Source organism: Scomber japonicus, chromosome 6 (genome assembly GCF_027409825.1).
Source record: "Scomber japonicus isolate fScoJap1 chromosome 6, fScoJap1.pri, whole genome shotgun sequence".
NCBI classification, from domain to species: domain Eukaryota; kingdom Metazoa; phylum Chordata; class Actinopteri; order Scombriformes; family Scombridae; genus Scomber; species Scomber japonicus.
In genome coordinates, this window is record NC_070583.1 from 26620487 (window position 1) to 26643096 (window position 22610).

At 40.0% G+C, this 22610-nt stretch overlaps 1 protein-coding gene across 1 annotated transcript in view; it reads right to left on the minus strand.

Annotated features, from left to right (window-relative positions):
* Window positions 1–6962: 6962 nt before the first annotated feature.
* The window catches only part of map3k10 (mitogen-activated protein kinase kinase kinase 10), a 32870-nt gene continuing 17222 nt past the window's right edge, over window positions 6963–22610 (minus strand). Inside the window, exons 2-11 of the mRNA XM_053321037.1 lie at window positions 19874–20054; window positions 18111–18259; window positions 15431–15606; window positions 14785–15031; window positions 13825–13947; window positions 13594–13732; window positions 12463–12575; window positions 12097–12374; window positions 10041–10575; window positions 6963–9175 (exon numbers count right to left, since the gene is read on the minus strand). Of these exons, the coding sequence (XP_053177012.1) occupies window positions 8784–9175; window positions 10041–10575; window positions 12097–12374; window positions 12463–12575; window positions 13594–13732; window positions 13825–13947; window positions 14785–15031; window positions 15431–15606; window positions 18111–18259; window positions 19874–20054 (2333 nt within the window). The 3' untranslated portion in view covers window positions 6963–8783. The remainder of the gene's footprint in view (window positions 9176–10040; window positions 10576–12096; window positions 12375–12462; window positions 12576–13593; window positions 13733–13824; window positions 13948–14784; window positions 15032–15430; window positions 15607–18110; window positions 18260–19873; window positions 20055–22610) is intronic.

Sequence of the window (22610 nt, forward strand, 5' to 3'; positions counted from 1 at the left end):
AGTGCAATTTAACAACAGTGTGCTGTTTGAGATTTCTTCCGCTGTCAGTTTATAGTATCTTGATAGATACAATATCTGTGTTGTTAAGGACAGATAATACACAATATTAGCATTAGACTTCACTATCGATGATATCCATGGCTAGATGTAAAAAAAATACATAAAAAATGTGCTTCTCTTGTGAATTGTGAAGCCTAATCATTGATAATATTGCTTTTAATAATAGCTTTACCACAGGCTCAAATCTGCCTGCCCTATTCTGCAGAAAGTTGGATTGATAATTTGTGAAAGCATGACCTGAATCTCCCTGAAACCCAGATTCCTCTTTCCTGTGTGCAAGCCCACCTCCTGCATGCAATGTGCGGCTCCAGAGAGTTACTTCAGATGTATGGGATAGGGATTATAACTGCTCTATTGCTTTCTGCCATGGCATGCCGCTCAACTGTTCGCTCATACCTCTATTTTATCCATTCTGCCCTTTATAAACACAAAAGTTGGCAATAGACTGTGATCGCAGCAGTGGTATAAGTAATGTGTAGGAAACATATCTGGAAAAAAAGGCATCTGCTTCAGCCGAGGTGAGAGATAAACTCAATTTCAAAAAAGGGAGTGGAAGAGGGAATCAAAGATTTCTCTTCCACATTTTCCACAGACCTGCTAAGAGGTAAATAGAGACCGAAGTGTGTCAATAGGACTCTGGAGAGAAGGCAATGTGCATTGGTGAGACCGGCATGATACAGAGAGGCTCCGGTGGAGGGAGAAATAGGCCATTATGAGCTCCAACAAAGCAGCTGCCGCTCCTAGTCTCTCTGGCAAATAGAAAAAGTTTCGAGCCGGGAGATTTATCACCCAGCTGGCAGAAAATATGTGGACACCTGAGCATTACACTCATATATGACTGCTGAACATCTCATGCTGAAACCATTAACTGGTGCTGAGAAGGCCTTCCAAAAGATTTGAAACATAGCTGAGGTCGGGCACTTCATCCCATTGCTGTTGGGGTTGAGGTCAACTTCTTACACATCAAACTGGGAAAACCATTTCTTAATAGACCTTGCTTTGTGCACGGCTGCATTGACATATTGAAGCCACAAACTTGAAAGCACACAACCTAGGGTACGTAACCCACTGAGGGGGTCACAAGATAACCCTAAAATGGCCGTGAGTTCAGGGCTGCAATGATTAATTTTTAATAACGTCTTTAACACGTCCTATTACACGAAACTGAATATTTTTGGGTTGTGACCTGTTTTTTAAATTCAGATTGCATCTGAGGTTTTAGGTAACAGGATCAACATTTCACAGTTTTCTGACAATTCATAGTAAATTAAAAAAAACGGGTGATTGGGTAATTGATACTAGCAATGCAAGGATCAAGATTTTTAATATGCACCCACCTGACCTTATAGTAAAGTCAATCTGCACCGTCCGTGCAGTAAAACTTTGTCAGTCAACCACCTGAACCGACCTGACAGAAAATATGTTATACATATTAACAAAGTTAATGAAGGCCACAAGATGAATATCAGCTCAAACAGAGAAAAGTCTGGCAAGTTGAATTCACCACAAACACACCAAGACATGAACAACTCTAATTTAAGACAAAGTTTGCAGCAAAGTTTGAAACTTTGAATTACTTCTTATGCAGTTTTCTTCTTCTTTTTCAGTTTTTAGAGTCACTCTGCCATCAAACTAGGTTCACTTGGAGTCTGTATTTTTTGACAGTATTGAAAATCATACCTTTAGGGTTCCTATATACCCTGATGTACGGTAATACCGTGACATAGTAGACATCATTTTACAATCCAAAAGAAGAACAGGAACCAGAAGTCTAAAATATTATTCTATACAGTAAGATTTCCATTAACTGGAAGGAAAGGCCCCCCTCTCTCTCCCTAAATATTGACCTATCTACTTGACATGGTAGGCTACACTATGACAGGATTGTCCACATACTTTTTGCCACATCTCTATCATAATCTGAGATATTTTCTGGAAAAATGGTTATCTTATTATGATAATAGTTTATATTTGCTTACATGTTTTACTGACTCCAAAACAACATGACCAAATCTTCTTAACTTGTCTTATATATTAAGTTCTCTGAGACCAAATTAATCATTAGATTATATCTAATATAACTAGTAGGGCTGGGCAATATGAACAAAATCAAATATCTCAATATCGATATTGCGACAACATTGTAGAGATTACTATTGGTGCTTTCATAAAATATTTACACAATGAGATTTTTGATAAATAATCACCAGTAATGTGGATATAACGAGTAAGTGGGTAAAGGCAAATAATAACACAGCTAGAATATTCTGGTTGTTCAGAAAATTACACTTTACTGTGAGGCAGCCTTTAAAACCAAGAAAAGACAACACTCCATTTCACGATACTGTGATATCCATTAGATGACATCTAGCCTCACATCATGATGTTGATATGATATATGATATAAGCTAAATGTATTGCCCAGCTCTAATACCCAGCTGTAGCGTTGATTAGGGCTAAAACATGAGCCTTCCTCACACTTGATGTGCCTCTGTGCTCTTTTAGTTCTATCGGTCTCTCTGCTTCTCTGTGGTGCTGCTGTCCCAGCGGACACACAGTAAATCAACAAACAGCAGTGGTCTCCATGGCTGCCTGGGTTGAGTACACTCACCCGCGGGCCCCTTGGGGATAGGTCTCCTCCCATGGTCCTCTCTCCATGGCACCAGTCTGCCATCTTGTTTTAGTCTTGCTGTGCTAAATCATTCTAGCTCAACGTGCACAACTGTCTAGGGGATAACTAGCTGCACATAAAGCAGGACGCAGCTTCATCTCTGGCTGATCAGTTCTCTTGATAAATAGCAGGACTGACTCCGAGGCTGTTATCGTGAGCATAATCTGACAACACGCTGACTGTGTAAATAGAGACACCTGGGGCCAGATGCACAAACGAATAAAAACCATGAATACCATACTCCATTTCCCGCAGGTAAACTTGAATTTATAAACACAGAATTTGGGCACCTAGCGGATTACTTAGACCTGGAGTACACGTGTTTTGTAAAGCATGAAATTATGAGATGGAGATTAAACAAGGGTGAGAGACTGAATCTTTTAGTAAAACATAATCAAAGACACATTCACAAATGTTACACTAATCAATGGCATGATTGATTTGGTCATTCTTTAAATTCCTTTAACATTGGAGTCAACAATGGATATCACTGCCGACGATGGTTCACGAGTCCATATAATGAATTAACGATATGGACACTATAAAGAGCCACACAGCCGTGCGTAATGACAGCTGTTCTGCTGTTGGAGAACCTCGTCGGTGCAACACAATATGTGAAACTACACTTCTTCTTTCAAGTTTGTTTCATTGGCAGGTGTTTAGTGGAGCAAGTGGCGAAGTGATATGAACACGGCTGTTTCAGGATGGGTCTTCATCCATGTATGGTCAAGTGTGGGAGTGGATCATCCTCAGTGATTTATAAATCAGAACCACCTGTGCGTTTATGCATCTGGCCCCTCTCTACTTCAATGTAGCTTTGAGAACAAAAAGCACAAACAAAAGAAAGAAAGGATGGATGGAAAAGTGAAACTACTGGCTGTGTTCTTTTTTTGGTTGCTTTTTTACTTTGATGTCATTTGAGGTAAATGTTTGTCAAAATGTCAAAGTAGTTTTTTGTGAATATATGATACAAATGTACAAAAAATTAAGAAAAATGGAAAGTTTTATGGTTGTGAAAAGCTTTACTTTACTGAATTACTTTATTGACAGAAAAGAAAAGCGAGAGATAGTAAAGAGAATTTAACCAGCCGCTCCACAGAGCTGCTTTGTGACTGTGTCCGTATTTGTTGGTATTTCTGTTGACATCCCTTTCTTTAAGGGATCCAGAGCAGGCTTCAGAGTATGTGCAATGACCCTTTGACCCCCCACCCTCTCCCCAATCTCACCCACCCTCTGAATGACCTTTCATCCAACTCATCTGTTTCTGTATACAGTAAAGACAACCAGTAACACAGGAGTGGATGAGAACTCTGAGGAACTTGTACCAGAGCGCAGAGCTGCTTCTCACAGCGACGCACCTCCATCCTTCTTGTTTCTGTGTTGATGGAGAGCAAAAACATGAAGCTGGAAACATCAAGGCTATGACTGCGTTTTTGTCACTGGAAGATTTGTCTCGCCTCGCTCCCAAGAGGCCTTTTTTCCATTAAACATACAAACACCACAGGTCTCCATTACTGGTTTTACTGAACTGCTAGCCTGGGAATGCACTATTGATTGGTAAATGAAGATTATGAATAAAGTTTCAAACAAAGAGGAATGATGTTGTTTTGTGGTTCTAATTTGAAGCCATTTCATTATGATCCACATCTTTACACAGCCAAAAAAATTAAAGTCAGGATGTTTTGACCTCTGCTGTATTGATTTTGACAGTTCTTTCTTTAATCAGTCTCAAACTTTATGGATGAACACCTCTTCACAACCTGGCTGTAAAAATGAGTTACACACACAGAGGAGAGTGAACACTGAGACTGAGTGAGATACACTTGCAGAGTCACTTCTTATTTTTCTTTTTTTTTAAAGCATTTGATTCATGGCATTGTTTTTACTTGCTATCCAATCTTCTCTACTTGATCATTTCACCCTATTCATCTTATTTTATTTTATTCCATTCTTTGTAGTTTTGACACCCTGGGTTTATTTAGCTGTAATATCTTGATTCCATGTAAAGCACTTTATAACCTTGTTTTTAAGTGCTCTATGAATAAAAACATATCTTCTTTCATTATTATATTATAGACTCCAATGCCTCAGCCTACTGCATCACTACTGACAAGCTTTCAACTCCACAATCTAACTTCTTGACAGACAAAGAGTCAAGCCAGGGGCATCACAAAAACTTAAGATTTAATGGTCAAAGTTGTAGCAGGCAGGTCTTTCAGGCATTAAGTGTCCAAATTGTAACACACAGCTGTTTTCTGCTTTCTAAATTTTGAGTATCGAAGCCTAAACTGAAATAATCCTGATGACATCATCATATTTCTCCAACTGGACAAATCTCCTCCACAGTCACACAAGACATTATGCAACTGTTTTTACAAAAATAAACTTACTTTGGCATGTAAAATCAAGTGCACTCCTTTAAACACTTGCAGCTTGTTGTACTCAACATCAATATTTGTGTCAAATTGTTCTGTCCTAAAATGGTTTTTGATGTCAGTCATTTTGAAACAGTGTCACCTTTAACCTCAGATTCATTAAAACATTACAATATTAAGTGCATGAATTGTAGTAAACTGAATTTGTAATGGTTTGATTTCACAAAGATTTAGTTTAAGACAAAGGGAGTCCTTCTACAGATCTGGGGACACACCAGCTGGCAGCCAATCTGGTTAGTTGTTCATATCCTCACTTCAAACACACGGTCCCTCTCTGTCCATCATCAAGATGGTGAAAAACTGTAGAGGAGACAATCATGGGAAGGCCAGCCAAGGTGAGACACGTGTGATGCAAGTCATTGCTGCTGTAAAGTACAACAGGCAGATATAAGAAGACAGGAAAGTACACACTCCTTGTGTGTGTGTGTGTGTGTGTGTGTGTGTGTGTGTGTGTGTGTGTGTGTGTGTGATGAGGGGGGTATGATTCAAGTCACTTTCAGTGACACATACCAGCCTTAAGACCAGTTGATTGGGAGTGGCTTGTATAAATGGGGCAATAGCAGTGTCCCTAATTGGTAAAATGCTGATTTTTGGATCAGTGGTTAAGGTCAGGATTAGGTTTAGGCAAATAATGGTTATTGTTTGGTTAAGTCTCCAGGAAATTAAGGTAACTCTATGTAATGTCTCCAAAAGTGACCATGATCTGATGTGTATGTGTGTTCCTCAGTGTGTGTGTGTGTGTGTGTGTGTGTGTGTGTGTGCTAGCTGTGAATCAGCCATGCGATGTTCAGCCTGCCGAATCCTTTCTCCTGGCTCTTCAACACCTCTCGCTCTCTTCCTCACTTCATTTTCAGTCCCGTCATCCCTTCCCCGCCCCCCCCCTCCCTTTTTCCCTTTGTTGTTGCTTTTAATAGCATCACCATGGAAGTGAGGAGGGGTTGCTAGGTAACTGGCTGGCGTCTGGAAGGCTGTTTGATTGGCAGTCAAATTGACAGACACAGCGGTGGAGTGTGTGACGATTTGTGATTGTGTGTGTTTGTGTCATCTGTATACACTGCGTGTGACTGGAGTCGTCTTTGCACTCAAAGGTTGTAACGTGAGGATAAAATGTAACATTCTCTGAAATTTGAAATCTAATTCAGTAGGTGTTTTTCTCTGCATGAATGCCCCTTCATCTGCCTTTTATGGTAATTGCAGTGTCAAGGAGCAACTATGGGAATGCATTACATGGAGGAAAAACAGCAGACTTGGAAATGATATGACATCATAGGCCACAGTGGTGACATCTAGAGGATTTGATCTGCTACTGCGGTGCCCTTTCTTACTACTGGTGATATAACCATAGACTGTAAAAAGAACCCACAGATTATGTTAAAAGATGGGTTCACAATTTTTAAAGCCAGTCTTAAAACAACAGTCTGGTGCCAAAATGAACATTGAATTAGGTTTTTCTTGCTATAATAATTCCTCCTGCTCATACTGACCATTAGAGGATCCCTTCATAATGCACTTTTAAATGCATTTTTGCGTAAAGTGATTGTGTGGACACATTGGGGATTTTGGCCTCCATCACTTACATTGAAAGCGAATTTGAAGGGGATCTTTTAACAGCCAGTGAGAATGATAACAGCAAGGACAATCTCCTTCAGTGTTTATATAAGACAGACTTCGAAAAATTGTGAGCTTATCCTTTAAACTGTTCCTGGAAACAATGGGCATCAGTGCTCTGATATAACTGCACATGATTTTTTTTAAAACAAAAAAAAAAAAGTGATGTAGCAGAGACACTGAAGTAACTTTCTTTGTTTTTTATTTGTCTCTCAGGGCAATCATTCATCACATATCACACTTACTCCTCATTTAACCCAGAAAAGTCACAGGTTGAGACTGGAGACAACATGGACGTTTCAGTAAGTCGTTTCCTTGGTTTTCCTGTTATATTAAACAAATATATACAGATATCCCAGGAAGAGCGTCGTAACAATAATTAATCCTTTCCAATAATAACAATAAATTTAATAAATACTCAGTGTTCTTAACCACACGAGGAGAATGAGTTTGGACTCACTCTTCTAACATGTATGGGATTGTCTTCATCCCATACAAATAATAATACACACACACACGCATATTCACACACACACACTCACACACACTCACACACGCTCACTTAGAGAAATTTGCACAGTCAAGTAAATACCATCTGCAAGTTAACCGTCCACTGTACGAAAACAACTCCGGAGATGAAAGTTGATTTGTCAGCTGTGACTAGAGCGCTATGTGCCGAGTCCAATCGTCCTCAGAGAGACTAACTAGTTGCACAACATGGCTCCTAAAGTGCCACTGATGTTGAATACAGCAGGTGAGGGGAGGAGATCCAAACAGTCCTAGATGAGCATGAGGTTGAAGTTGTTTTATGGAGATCAGGTAGCATTTTATCCTTCCTTTCCTTTTTGTGTCCATCTCAGAGATCCATTCAGAGTGCTACTGAATGCTAGTGAGGAATGTTTTTATCGAAACATGAAGAAGACAAACTGATGTGTAGCGACCTGTGGACTTATTTCGACGAAGTACTGCCTGTATCGTACAGCGAACCATTCACACATAAAATGACATGCACTTAAAAAGCACCAGCACGCAAAAATGAACCCATTTTGTTCAGTTATATATACACATTCACACAAAGAAAAAAACACACCTGGTCTGCCAAACCAATAGAAAAAACATCTTTTTTGCTAAGAGGTTACAGCAGGGATGGTGCGAGCACTGAGAAAATAAAACTCTGTTTTTACTGTACAAGGCTGAGGATAATAACCAGTCCACCAGTGCTGTGAGAAAAGGCTTTTTCCTGTCTCAGTCTCGGAGGGAAGAGGACGATGACCCCCATGCAGAGAGACGACACATGAGGATGAAGGCAGAGTTGATGTTGCACAAAGCTCTGACGAAGGAGAGTTTATGGGAGACGTTTGTGCACCGGCAGAACAAACGGCGTGCAAAATAAGAACAAGGACACTCTCTATTAAGAATTTCAAACAGTTTAAACAGCTCCTCTGCTTGTCAAGAAAACAACCCCAAAACAACCAATGTTTAGGTGAAATAGTGAATGAATGTTTTTGTGCGGTCTTTGGATAAGTGCGGTGTGATAAGTGGAATGAGAGCAGTTACACAGACAGCAGATGGATCAAAACGAACAGTTAGCAAAGTCAAAAAGTGGCTTTTTGAGTACTTGAATGGCTTTTGAGGGTTGTGAGTCTTGAAGGAAATGAAGCCTGGTCAGGGAGTGCTAAGGAAGTGAACAAGGAGAAAGAGGCGATCTTTTCCTAAAGGAGAGTGTGGGTAAGGTAGGTGGGTGAGCACACTACAAGGCTTTTAAGAGGCCTCATGGACCCTTAGTGTCGTGCAGGTAAGTGAGCACTACAGGGGAAAGGCTCCTTGCTTATTAGGACACTCGGTTGAAGGGCACACGAGAGGGATGGCTTCCAATAAGTGCCTCAAAACAAACTTCAGTGAGTGCACTCGCTCGGCTCAGACATCAGTAAGTATTCCACACTGTCTCCTATTGTCATGGGAACAGGTTTGTACACAAAAACTTGGAAATATTCGCCGTCTGCTTCTCACTACGAGTACTGCTGTCCACACAGAGTGGCAGGCTGCATCAGAGGGACAGTTTGGTCCGAACTCTGGCCCTCTACGTCCATGTCCATCAGGTTCGGCCGTGCCGTGCTGGCACTGCTGTCCCCAGATCCGAGGGGGCTGTCGCAGCTGCTGCCTGGTGAGGAGCTCAGGGTTCGGGAGAGAGAGCCCAGCTTCCAGGGGTCGGCTCTCATCTTCACCGGGGTGGGCCGAGGCCGTGGGGCGAACTCGAGCGTCTTGGGTCTCTCCAGGGGGCTGATGAGGCAGTGAGGATCCGGGTCAGGGATCGGTGGAGCGGGGGCTTTACGCCGATGAGGGATTGGAAAGAGGGTGGAGGGATCAGGGAGTCGAGGAATGTCCAGAGTGTCCTGTGCGCCTGAATAATGAACGAGAGAGAATGTTAACAGCGTGAGCTCATTAACTAAAGTGTGTATAATTTATAACCAGGATATTAATGTGTTTTTCCTGCATGCCAAGAAGAGAAATCAGACCCTTGAAAATTGTTTGAGTTCAGTAATGCATCACAGTTAACCTCATTTTGTTTTTATTTGTCATTAAAGCAAAATTATCATGGATGTGGTTTCGAGCAGGGAGTTTTTGAAAGCTCTTTTTCGTTCAAGTGCTCGTATTAATTTCTGTATCAAACTGGTGCACACAAAAGTGAAATCATGCAAAAGAACATTTTTAGTTTCTGTAAAACTGAACTGTATTTGTTGAAAATGAAGCATTTCTGTCACAGATCTTCATCAGGCATCAAACTCACAATACGAAAAAAGAACATCTTTACAGAGGATGTAAAATGAGACTAACAATACATCTCATCTGAAAATTGTCTGGTGATTGGACGTCACTCTCTAAACTATCAATTGGCAAGAGTACTGATTCTTTCATGTCTTTCAGGTCATATTTTATTGTGCTATATGTAATTGTTGTATGTAGAATGTATATATTCATGTTAATTACTGTATTTCACACTGCACACGTTTGTTGAGGTCAACCTTATAAAAGACATACCTCCATGTTAGAAAACATGAAAAATGTAGTGACTAATTGTGCAAACATTCATGGTCCACAGAGAATTAATTGTCATATATTTTTGATCCTCTAAATGTTCTACACCTACCACCACCAGGAGGTTCAAGTGAAATACATCAGCTGTACACTCTCTGCCTTGTTAGTTAACAGACTAAAAACAGTCACATGTTCCTTAAACATAGTAAAAAGCATAATTTGTCTCTTACCTTTATTAGCTGTAGAGCTCGCCACCCTGGGAGGAGGAGGCATGGGCATGCTTCCATCTGACGGCGTCCTGTGATGTCCCAGAGTTTGGGCTCGGGGCCGTATTGCTCCATCTGACGGGGTGCGTCTGTGTCCTCTGTTCAGGGCCATGGCTGCAGACACATGGGTGGGTGTGAGTGACTGGTTGGGCTCCTTCTTGAAGCTCTCCGCCCGTAGGTCCAACAGTGGGTTTAAGGTAGAAGCTGGTGGTGCTGCCGGTGTTTTAACCCCCGTCATCGGGGTGAGGGGATACTCTTCTGGGTCAGAGGGAAGGAGGGACTTTGTGGAGTTGCAGTCAGACAGAGAGGACAAAGAGAGGAGTGTGACGGAGGGAGAGGGATCTAAGCAGGGGAGGGCTGAATCATGGTGTCTGGAGAGGGAGAGGGAGAGGTTTCGGCTGGGTGGAGAGGTGCTGCGACGGAAACGTCCTGTCCGCTGGAACAGACCGTCCTTCTTCTTCCTCTGCTCTTCTCTGAGGTCCTGCTCATCTTGAAGCACCTGAAAACAACATCAGGTCTCATTAAAACACTGTAGGAGCAAAGAGCTGTAATCTTATTCAAATAAAATCAGCTGAAAAACATTACAACAGTGAATCATTACAGCTGGGGTTATTTGAACTGAAATTCGCTGCTGATTATTACTTTGATGATCACTTCCTCTCCCTGCAAAACAACAACAACAAAGGATCACTTTACTTTCATTGATCCTCTCACTGTACCCAGACTCTTTTGCCTCAACAACAGACGAAAATCATCAGCCAATGCTGATTCGACAGCATCCCACATTTCCTGCAGATCTTTTGGCAGCTCGTTCAAACATCCCGTTCTAGCTCAAATCAAAGAAGGTGATCTTTTAGTGTGAGGTCTGGACACTGTGGAGGTGATTTGAGCGACATCACTCATGTTTCTGTTAACATTGTGAGAAAGCTTTTGGGATATAGCACCTGCTCAGCAACAATATTTTGATTTGAGCTATTTACGTTTGATTATAATCTGAGCCAAGAAAAATACAGCTTGTACTGTTGACAGTCTGTGCAAACAGAGCATAGCTAATAAAGTGACTAATAAATGACTGTATTTAATGTATTTAACACAATTTAAAACTATAACATCCTGACAGAGTAATTAAATAAAACTTTTTTTTAAATTTCCTTTTTGTGGCAGTTTGTGATTTTGGTGCATGACGTATTAATTCTGCAACAGTTTATTAGCAATATCATGTTTGGTAATAAAGATAAAGTAGTTTAACTTTGGTGAAAAATAGTTCAATGCTTTGTTTGCTTATTCAGTCTAGAGTGCTTATATTAGTGTTCGCAGTATTTGTGTTCACATTTGATTTTATCATTAATATTTTTAGTCTTAGATGCAACTATGTAAATATGAAGAACATGAAGTCTTAACTATAAAATTGTAGATATTCTGGCTGAAGGGTCAAACTTACATTTTGCACCTTCCTTGTAGAGATTCAAGCACAGTAAAACATTGTTCATCTTCCTCTATCCCAAAGCCTTTCAAATAAAATTAAATTTACAAAACTAATTTTAAAGTTTATTTTTAAGTGCTAACGTCAATGAGATTTTCAACCTCGCTGTATTCATTTACAATGATTAAAAAATGGATGTTATTGTTTTATCTACTCTGTGGTATTATATATTAGTCATGACAGCCATAACAATGAGAAACCCTTTAGAATTCTGATTCAAAGATGCAGTGTGTAGAATTTAGTGGCAGAAATTGAATAAAATATTAATGAGTATTCTTTAATTAGTGTATAATAACTTGAAAATAAGAATTGTTGTGTTTTCGTAACCTTAGAATTAGCCCTTCTCCATAGAGAGCAGGTCGTCTTCCATGGAGGACCTCACATGTTTTTCGTGGCCACTGTAGGTTTTCCTACATGCTATTCAGTTTGTTTCAATCTGCAACATCACTGCAAGATGCCACTAAATGCTAAATTGAGGGTGTTATAAATGACAGCCCACATTGTTTTGTCCCTTTGTTCATTCACAGTTTTTCCTACCTGCAGTTTCCCCAGCTGCAGCAGGTCTTGTCCAAGAGCCACAGACGCGAGCAATGACGCACAACCTAACAACAACATATCGCTCTTCTTCCTCTGGCTGCAGCGACGGAGAGAGTCCTGGTAGCTCACCCCTGTCCCCAGGCCTCCGGGCCCCTGACAGGAGCTAACAGGAGGCCCCAGACTGCCCCACAGGGACCCTGAGTCCTCAGCAGCCCCATTACTGCTGGTCTCTGAGGGCAGCAGAGACCCTGGTGACTCCTCAAACTCACAGCACTCCTCTGTTAGAGACAGGAGAAAGTGGGTGAGATGATGTTGATATTTGGGTGTTTGGCTCTAACTTGCTGTCAGTGAAAGATCCAGACTCACCCATTTCATTGAGGCTGGAGAAGCCAGCGGTCATGGGTGCATGTTTGGGGGACTTGCCAAGGTTTGGTGCACTGGACGACCAAACTTTAGATCCCTCAGCCAGTGATTTCAGTCTGCAAACAGAGATACAGTACATTGCATTAAAATCATTAAGTCTTAAATAGTTAACCATAGTCAGAACCAAACTTCATTAAATAACTACACACATACAAGGAATTTGTTTTAGTGAGGTAAAATTAAGAAATAAGATAGCAATAAAACAAGAATAAGATTAGATACTTAAAGAAAAGAGAGAAAAAAAATCTAAATATAAAAAATATACAAAAATCTCTGTATGTATGTATACTGTTATTTCTGCACACTATCAGTAATGTTGCCAGATAAAGTCCAGTGCAATCAGCTGTTTAGATGAGAAAACTCATTTATACATTATTAGTTATATTATTAATATGATAATAATAATGTTATATAATTAAGTCAGCAGATGCTACAAACAAACTTTTTCAGATAGAATAAGGTAAGGATCTGAAGTTTCATGTAATGAAGACAGTAATCTTAACACCACATCGATTTTTTTCCACCAAGATTCAAAGAGAAATTTGTTCTGCTTCACACTGTGATACGATATTGATTGAAAGCTTCTGTTTTTATGTGTTACGAGTACGACCAATAATTTGTCCATAAAAATATGAGAAAAAAAAGGAGTTTCTCCTTGTCGGTCATAACAGTTATCTCAGTGGGTGAACAGAAAAAAACAGCCTTGTGATCCAGTTTTTGTCACAGCAGTTTTATCTGGTACATTATGTTCTGTGATATTACATAGTATTTAAAACATACTGTCAGAAATACCCGATTGAAATCAGTATACAATGAGATGTATATAAATATACTTTCTGCTGTATTTACTTTCTGATATGGGTAGACTTCTAACAAAAAATATTGGCAATCACACCTGTTGTAAATTAGCTAATTGGCCAATGATATAGACAAATAGATTCTCTTTGTTTTTAATACTAGTAGGTAACATTTTCTAGCCAAAGAATACTGTCAATCACTCGTTCTCACTTCATTAACAATGTTTAATACTCGCTTTTTATTCACAACTGGGACATAAACAAACTGTGCACATACTTGTCCTCCCCGCCAACCCTCTCTTTCTGGTGGGTGGAGCTCGGCCCCCAGGTGCGTCCTTTCTTCTTACTGGCCGACAGGTCTTCCTTCTTGCACACAGCACTGCGGCCCCACGTCTTACTGCCATCGCTCGGTGTCACTGTCAGACAGAACAAACAGCATATAAGTACTCACCCATCTGACATTCCTGCTGTATCTCTGCACTTTGACTATTTGGCTGTTCATACTCACATCTTATGGCTCTCAGGCGGGGCATGACCCCCGGGCTGGCGGGCGGGGTGGTGCTCTCGCTCCTCTGGGTCTTCCTCTTGTCCACGCTGGGAGACGCTTGAACTGTGATCTTATGCTCGAAGCCTGCAGGAGACCAGAAGAGAGAAAATGTGCCATTGTCAAGAATTTTCATCATCTCTAATTTTGGGAACACGCACACAGAAAGTATAAACCACTACAACCATTGTATGATGCATGCTAGGTTGAAAAATTAAGCAGATGTGTAAAACCATAACCAACATAACATGTACAGATTTCCTACATGCATTTCTAAAACAATTAGTCTATTAATCAGTTAACTTTATGAGTACACATTTTTTCTAATTCTAATTATCAAACATATGCTTGTATGACCTTCGGATATACTGTATGTGTTTGTGGTTTTAATAAAACAGTGTGTCATGCAGTGGTGGAAAATAACTAATTACATTTACTGAAGTACTGAACTTAAGCACAATGTTGAAGTAGGCTACTTGTACATTTGGAGTGGCCCAATCTCTAATTTGGGAACCACTGGACTAAAGTACCTAACTGTAAAGTAGTTCAAATGAGCACCACCTCCAGCAGCTACAACAGTAGCATACTGTTTTAACACTGATGCTTCAGTATTAATAATCTAATGATGTCATTTATAATAAAATATCAATCAGAGGGATGAAATGAGTACTCTAACTTTAATACTTAAGTATGTTTTACTGCTAATACTTTTTACATTTTGATGACACAACTAAACTACAATTATTTTTGCTGTATCACTGTATAACAACAAAACTTGCTCTGTTGTCTGATCTCTTAGAGCATCATAAAAACTGGGGGAAAAAACACAATGTAGAATGAAATGGCTTTAAATTGGGTTTTTCCAGTTTTGTGACCGAGTCATGTAATTTAAACAGTCTGGCTGCAGTTGTTTGTTTCACCCACCAGAGGGCAGACTGATGCAGTTACTGTCTCTGCCCAGCTTCAGCAGTCTGCTCTTCTTGAAGTGTCCCTTTCTTTTCTTGACACTGGGTTTCTCCTGGTACATCTGGTGAATGATGATGTTCAGCTCTCGCTCCACGATGTCAATCTCTCTCTCTGCCAGCTCTTGCTCCCTCCTCCTCAGCTGCTCCTCCTGCTCCCTCTGTTCCTCGGCTGCTCGGGCCAACGCCTCCTCCCAAGATCTTAGCTCCTGTAGAGAGGAAGAAGGATGTGGAGGTTGTTAGCATAGCAGCACCTCCCCTAACACCTCTTTTGGCAAAAGAGTTGTTGCTAAGGTAATTCTAATTTGCTGTAACACCTCAGACTGATAGTGACATGGTGAGATTCCTCCTATCGTCGATATGAAATGTGACATCCTAAAATAGACTACTGAAACACAGATAAAAGTCCTGAGAAATACATCTACCATCTTGCAGCACTTCTTTTAACTCTAAAAATAAATATTCTGCAGACTGAAGCTGAACATTTTATTAAGTTCTAGTCTTTTTGCTGTCTGAAGGCTGCAAAATATACATTCAATCCAAACAGTGCCTCTCCAGAGAAAAAGAAACCTCACCAACACCTGTGAACATGTTTCCTGAGTTCTCACCTTTTCTTTGGCCCGCAGCTCGTCAAACATCTGCTGGATCTCTAGCCTCCAGTCCTCTTGTAAGGAGTGGAAAGACTCCAGGGGCATCTGGAACATGGCCGACTGCTCAATGGCCAGCAGTCGCCGCAGGATGCTGGTGAAGGAGGGCCTGCTATGGGGGTTGGGGCTCCAGCACTCTGAGGAAGAAGAGAAAAGACAAGAGGGAAAGACGCATGAGTGACTTTTTGAATTACAGAAACAAGTTAGTGTTATGTATTATGCTTTATATAACCAGTTTAGAGGTTATACTACTACTACTACTACTATATTAAACTACTATAGTCTGTGCAGTACATATGATGGAGGTTCAGCTCCATTTCTTTATTATTTTATTAGTATTATTATTTTATTAGTAGTAGTATTATAACTAGCAAATAAACAGTTAATAAATTGTTTATATCACATATAATGTAGTTGTAAGCAGATATAACTGTTAGTCAACAACCATAACTCCTCCTGTGGGCACTCATATGTGAAGATGGTATATAAACAGGTAATGAATGACAGTATAGTAAAACACTTGTAATAATGTTAAAGTCTTCACAAGAGAAATTATTGTTGACACATGCTGTACATTAATAAACACTTGGAAATGTCTTTACATCTGCTCATAAATGCTAATAGAGGTATTTTAAGTAAAGTGTTACCAGTGAAATGTATATTTTTCTGTTTATTGTAGAACAAAGGAAACTTTTTTTTTTATTACAACTGACTTCACTATGAGCATTTTTGTTTATAAGGCAAGCCTCTTCTGCCCTGCTCTAGCTTATTTTATATTATACAGATATATGACTGGTATCAGTTTCCATTCACAAAACACAGTTTTATGGCTCACATTAGACAACATAAAAAGGCGTATTCCTGGTATACTGCACAGTTACAGCTAACAGACCAGGTCCCTGAAAGGATAAGGCATGTTTTTCCTGTAAGTCCTTAATTTCAAAATAATAACTTAATCATTTTTAGGAAGCCTTAGTGAAGCATAGGTATTGTTATTATGACCCAGAGTCAGTGCACAGCAGGTCAGCCGATGTCCACAGGCAACAATTCATACATACTGTATATGATCAATAGTTTCAAATCAAAAATACATAATGATTGAATATTTAACTGGGTTAAAATGTAACTTTTCTTTTAGAGAAAATAGTATTTTTTTGTATTATTAATACTAAATTACATTGTTCTTTTTAGGAAAATTAAGGAGCTGTAAAAATTAAGGTTACCAAAAAAAGTAAAACAGTTGGGCATTGTAGTTTTTAGCAAAAGTTACTCAAACAGGAGTTAATAGTGTATGTGTTGGGTACTACTTTCAGATTCATACACATTTGGCATTCAAGTAAGTATTTATGACATGTAGGATCCACTTCAAATAAACGACAGTGACCATGTAATGAAGGAACCCCACGCAATGTGGCTCAATGATATATTATCACAGTTAATGTGAAGATATTTTGACGTCACAGAAGGAAAAAAAGAAGGTGTAAATAATAAAATGAATGATTGGTTTCAACCATATTCTCAATATGATATAAAGAGGACTGAACCATGAATTTTTTGGCAGTGGGAGAGGAAACAGGGGAAGAGGAAGAGAGCAAGACGGCACAGCATATGGCAACAATCAAGAGCCAAACCCTGAGTGACAGTGTTGCAGAAACATGATGCACACCTACAGTTAACATGCTGGGGACAAACTGATCAGTACTGTCTGTCCAACACGACACCGCAACCATAATGATCTACCGCAAGTCTTTATTAATACAGTAAGAGCGCAGCCAAGAGTGTCGTTTCACAGCCTAAAAACATTACCAGGTAACATTTATTTATTTATTAGATAATATAAATTAGCATGAAGAGTATGTGGAGGAAGTTGGAGAGAGAGGAGATGAAAGCAAGATGATGACAGGAGTAAACAGAGTGTAGAGAGCAGCGAGGCATGACAAAGGAGAGATTAGCGGATGAACATGGATAAGATGAAGTGGAGTGAGAGGGGGATGAGGAGGAAAAGAGCTTTAGGAGCAGAGTAGGAGGGAGGTGGCTGAAGTTTGCTGCTGGGCTGACAGTTTGAGAAACAGCTCCCTCTGGCCTGGAGCTTACCCATTACGTATCAAAAACCAACTTGGAAATAAGCACATTAAGGCTCCTTAGATGTTTAGGCAGGTGTGTTTAAACAGAGATGACCTCAACTGGGAAACAAGAGGCGTCTAATTTGCTACCAACGCTAACGTGGTGCCTGGATTATTTACAAGGTGAAAAGGAGAAATGTGACCTGGGGGGGCTCGAGGATGTATAAAAAGTAACTTAATAAAATTATTTGGACAGTCTTCCTCCATTTTATCTCATAGTGTGTGTCTCTGCTCTCAGCTGCAGCATAAAAATGTCTTAAAATCATCAACTATAAACTGAAATATTCAAAAAGGTTACATCATCTCAAACAGTGTGTATCTAAACACACAAAGGGCCTTGTTCAAAGTGTGTTTCTGTATCTTCGCTAACATGTTTGAGGTCATATCTGTGGATCTGTGGACTTATAAGGAAAACATGAATGCACATGTGACACAAGAAATCAAACCGAGTCAATTACGTTGACTGAAATATATATTTATTATTCTAGGCAGTCGTTTACTTAGTTTGCTTTGCTTACCTCCCAGCAGCTGAGCAAAAGGTTCAGGGCAGGTTGAAGGAATGGGGAGTGTTAGCTTGTTCATGGCAACACCGTATGCTACTGCCAACGCATCGATCTCTCTGTAGGGAACCTCACCGGTCAGCAGCTCCCACAGTAACACACCAAAACTGTGATGAGAGACACAGAGAGACAAAACAGACAAGGGAAAAACAAACATCAAATTATTCTCTGTTTCTATCATTCAATCAATCAACCTTTAACTGTGGAGCACCTTTCGTACAGGTAAGTGTACACTTTACAAGTATGCTTTACAGATGACTGCCCAGCTGATAATAAGACACAAGAAATACAAATTATGAAAGTGTAGTACTAAAACAAATATAATAGATAAAATAAAACAGAAAAACAGATAAATGATGATGAATACAGGAAATACAATAAAATAAATGACTGAATAAAACAAATAATGGCAATAAAACACAGCGGGCTAAAGTGGTAAGATTTAAGTTTATGTCTGAAGATATCGACACTTTAAGCTGCTCTCAGATCCTCAGGCAGACTGTTTCATCGTCTCGGAGCATGAACACTAAAAGCTGCCTCACCAAAGGCTTTCGTCCTGCAAGCACATCAGACAAGTCGGCCAGTGAAAGGCTTTAAAAACAAGTAACTGAATTTTGAAATTAAACTGACAGATGACCAATGTAAGGACTTTAAAATGGGTGTAATGTGTTTGTCACATTTGAGGTAATGAAGGCCATAAGATGCAGCTGGACATTGTAGAGAAATTCCTAATAAATTAACCTTGACTGAGGGACTGTATAACATTGTGTTGTCATTACTTTGGATGAACGTGTCAACATGGGTAGTAATGTTGGGTAGCTATCCATGTCATGTTAACAGCATACTCTGTTTGGATCTTCCAAATTAGGCCTTATTCCAAATTTAGCATTTTCTGATTAAGACATGTGTGATATGCTGATACTTTTCCGGTTCAGCACTCTTTGGACATGCGGCCTCTTGCCTGTTTACTCCTGCTCAGGCAAAATCACATATGCTGGAGCAGGAAGGCAAACAGGAGAGGAGTGAGAGGAGAGCGGAGAGCTGGAAAAACAGAGTGTGCTGGAGAGAGGGGATTGGTTATTTTCCTGACATGCAGCCACGGACCGACGGTGACGACTCAGTTTGATGCACCAAAAACACTCAGCGGTGTAGTAAACGTCATGGGACAACATGGGTACTGAATGTGCCTGAAACTATAAATTTATATCAGTCATATCAATATCACTTATAAATATCAGGCAGCAGCTCACTAATGTTTTCCACCTCGCTTGTTTACTTCACTGCCTGCAGAGATCTTTGTGATTCCCGTTCCCACTGAAGCAACCCTGAACACCCTCTGCATGTAAATGGGAATATTAGTGGAAAATTCTTTTTCATTAGCCATGTAAAAAGCTTAGTAGGAATATGTCCTTTTCAGAATAAGGGCAAGAACCAGAATATTTTGTGCATGTAAATGTATTCAGTGATACAACATATTCAGAATGTGAAATAAACAATCTGACTTCATATCACAAATTGAACATCACTGGAGCTGTCCTGTTTTATTAGAATTATCACTGAAGGCAATAAAGAAGAAAAACTGTTTAATATATTTTAGACATATTTCATTAATCTTATGAGCAAAATCTTCAGTCTGCAACACATTAGTCTCCCTCGACCTCATGCCTGAGGAAGCTTCTTTTTTTTTACTATACAAATGCAGTAGGAGTGCAGTACTTTACCTCCACACATCGCTGCTCTTGGAGAAGAGGGACAGCTTGATGACTTCGGGGGCCATCCAGGCGTAGGTGCCCGCGGCGCTCATCTTGGTGGTCTGGTGCCATTCTCTGGCCAGGCCGAAGTCTGTGATCTTCAGTGTTTTACCGCTTAGGTCGTCCCGCTCCACCGGCTCCAGAATGAGGACTAAAGAAGAGGAGGAGGAGGAGAGGGAAAGAGAGGAGTTTGTGTTAAAAGATGAATTACTGTACAGTGAGACACACTCTTAAATATGCTTTCTGACAAGAGGTAATAAGACAAAGCTGGAAGTTGGTCATTAATTATTAAACTGCAGCTTATCCGTGAATATCATAGAAACCTCAAAGAATCATTCAAACATCAATAGTTAAACAAGCTTAATGAACAAAGGTTTATTACAAAGTGTTTCAAATCGTATGTTATTTCTGTAACCTTCATATTAATCTTACTCATTTATATTGTGTAACTAAGCTATGCAATGACTAATATGGTCATAAATAAGATGGTGGGAAATGTTGTTATTAACATTAACAGGTGTCACAAGTACAGATGTGAATCCTGAGAAAGTGTTCTTTGGGTGTTGATTAAACATGATTATTTAAACAGACACTGCATCCTGCCTGTTAAGATTTAACACTGGTGTTTCCAAGAGTAAAATATACATAGTGTGTGTGCTTACTAATAGAGTCATGTTTACAGTACATTTAAGTTGTGGTTGGACCAGTGTGCTGTTTAGGTTTCAGCTATAAGGCATAAGTATCACCTCTAGTCCAGCTGTGTGCAGTGTGTGTGTGTACGTGTTTTGTGATTTCCAAACAGTGACGGTCATTTTAGGCATATCCTTGTTAATGTCGCTCTCGCTGCCTCTGTCTTTCTCTGTCTCTCTTTCATATACCATGTACGACTTCCTCCTTCATTTCCGTGTGGGAGCTGGCTATGGAAATATTTGGAGTGTACACAGTTCACCTGCGCTGGGAGCCAGTGGGGGGTTGCTTTCTCTCTCTCACTTATCTACAGGCATATGCAAAGGGTGTCGGAGCAGGGCTACACACACACACACACACATACGCACACGCACACACACACAGCGGCGTCTTTGTTTACACACACATGCACTCCCGCACACACACACGCAACCTTTCACGTGATAAAGGTGTGCCTCTCTTGGCTCTGCTCTGTCCACAAGCTCGCTAAGAGACCAGTTTCAGTGATAAAGAATTGATCTCAGGCCTTCCTATTGATATATTTCCATAAACAGGGTGAAAGAAGCACTCAGTCAGATCCTTTACTCTACAGTGAGTAAAATTTGCAAAACCGCCCTATGAAAATACTTAAAATACTGCATTCATAATATTTTTAGCCCCTTTCAGAATGTTATATTGTAGATTATACTATTAGATTATGAATGTTGTAGTTGGTCAAGATGAAGCATTTAACTACTTTATACTAAAGCTAGAACACCTTGTTGATTTATTGATTAGTCGAGCCTGAAAATTTACAGGTTTACTATTTTCTGACAAAACGATCAATAGAGAAAATCTGCAGATGAGTCAATAATAAAAATAGTGCAACAGTGCTGTTAATGAATTAGTCAATTAGTATTTATCGCCCAAAAAACACAAAATCCTCTTGTTCCAGCTTCTCAAACGTGAGTGCTTGCTGGTTTTCTTCATTTTTTTCTTTCTTTCATGTCAACTTAGGCCTTAGATTTGTTGGCATTTTTTCACTATTTCCTAACACAGTTTCTGAACCTAATAATTAATCGAAAAAGTAATTGGCAGATTACATGAAAACAAAAGAGGGGAATAAGAAAAAAATATTTGTTAATTGTTAATAATTGTTGGGAAGACATCTACAAAAAGTATTCTATTATATAACACAGGTCCCTCATCAGTAAAGTAACTAGCTACTACTCATATCATCTCAGACAGTGGAGTAAAAGGTAAACTATTTTACTCTAAACTGGAGATGAGTAGAAGAATAAAGTACCAGAAATTTAAATATTCCATTGAAGCATACATGCTAGAGTAAATGTACTTGTGTGTGTGCCCTTTGTGACCGTGTGTGTGTGTGTGTGTGTGTGTGTGTGTGTGTGTGTGCCCTTTGTAACCGTGTGTGTGTGTGTGAGTGTGCATGAGGGACGGTGAATAAGTGCGGGTTGCTGACAGTGATAATAAGCTATTGTCATCCTCCAGCCGTCTTTTCTATTCTGATACCGCCGTCTCTGTGAGGGACAGCTGTCTCCTCGGGGCTAACTCTCTTTCTCTCCGTGTCTCTGAAAAGCTGATGGTGCCAGACAGAAAGAACGAGAGATCGGGATGTGTTTGCATGCTCAGATGGGTGTGTCCACCTCCTCATAGTCTACCTTTCCTGGTTTGTTTGGTGAGCCCTGCCTGTGACAGTACACATATATGAAGCACATCCATACGGGGTAAAGGATATCAGGCCATCAGGTAGGTGGAGGGCGGGGGTGGAAACAGAGAGGACAGAGAAGGGAGAGGCTGATACAAGGTAGAGTGAGAAGGAAAGACATGTTCACAGATACTAAACATGCGTGTGGAGCAGCACTTTCATCTGCTCCCACTCTGGCTCCGTTCCTAACATAATTATAACATCGTTGTGTTACTTTCACACTTCAAGAACGTCTCTGTGAAGCTCCTTAACGCCACCTGTGCATATTCATTCATACCGTCACAGGTTTTCACTATCACCAGCATTTCATCC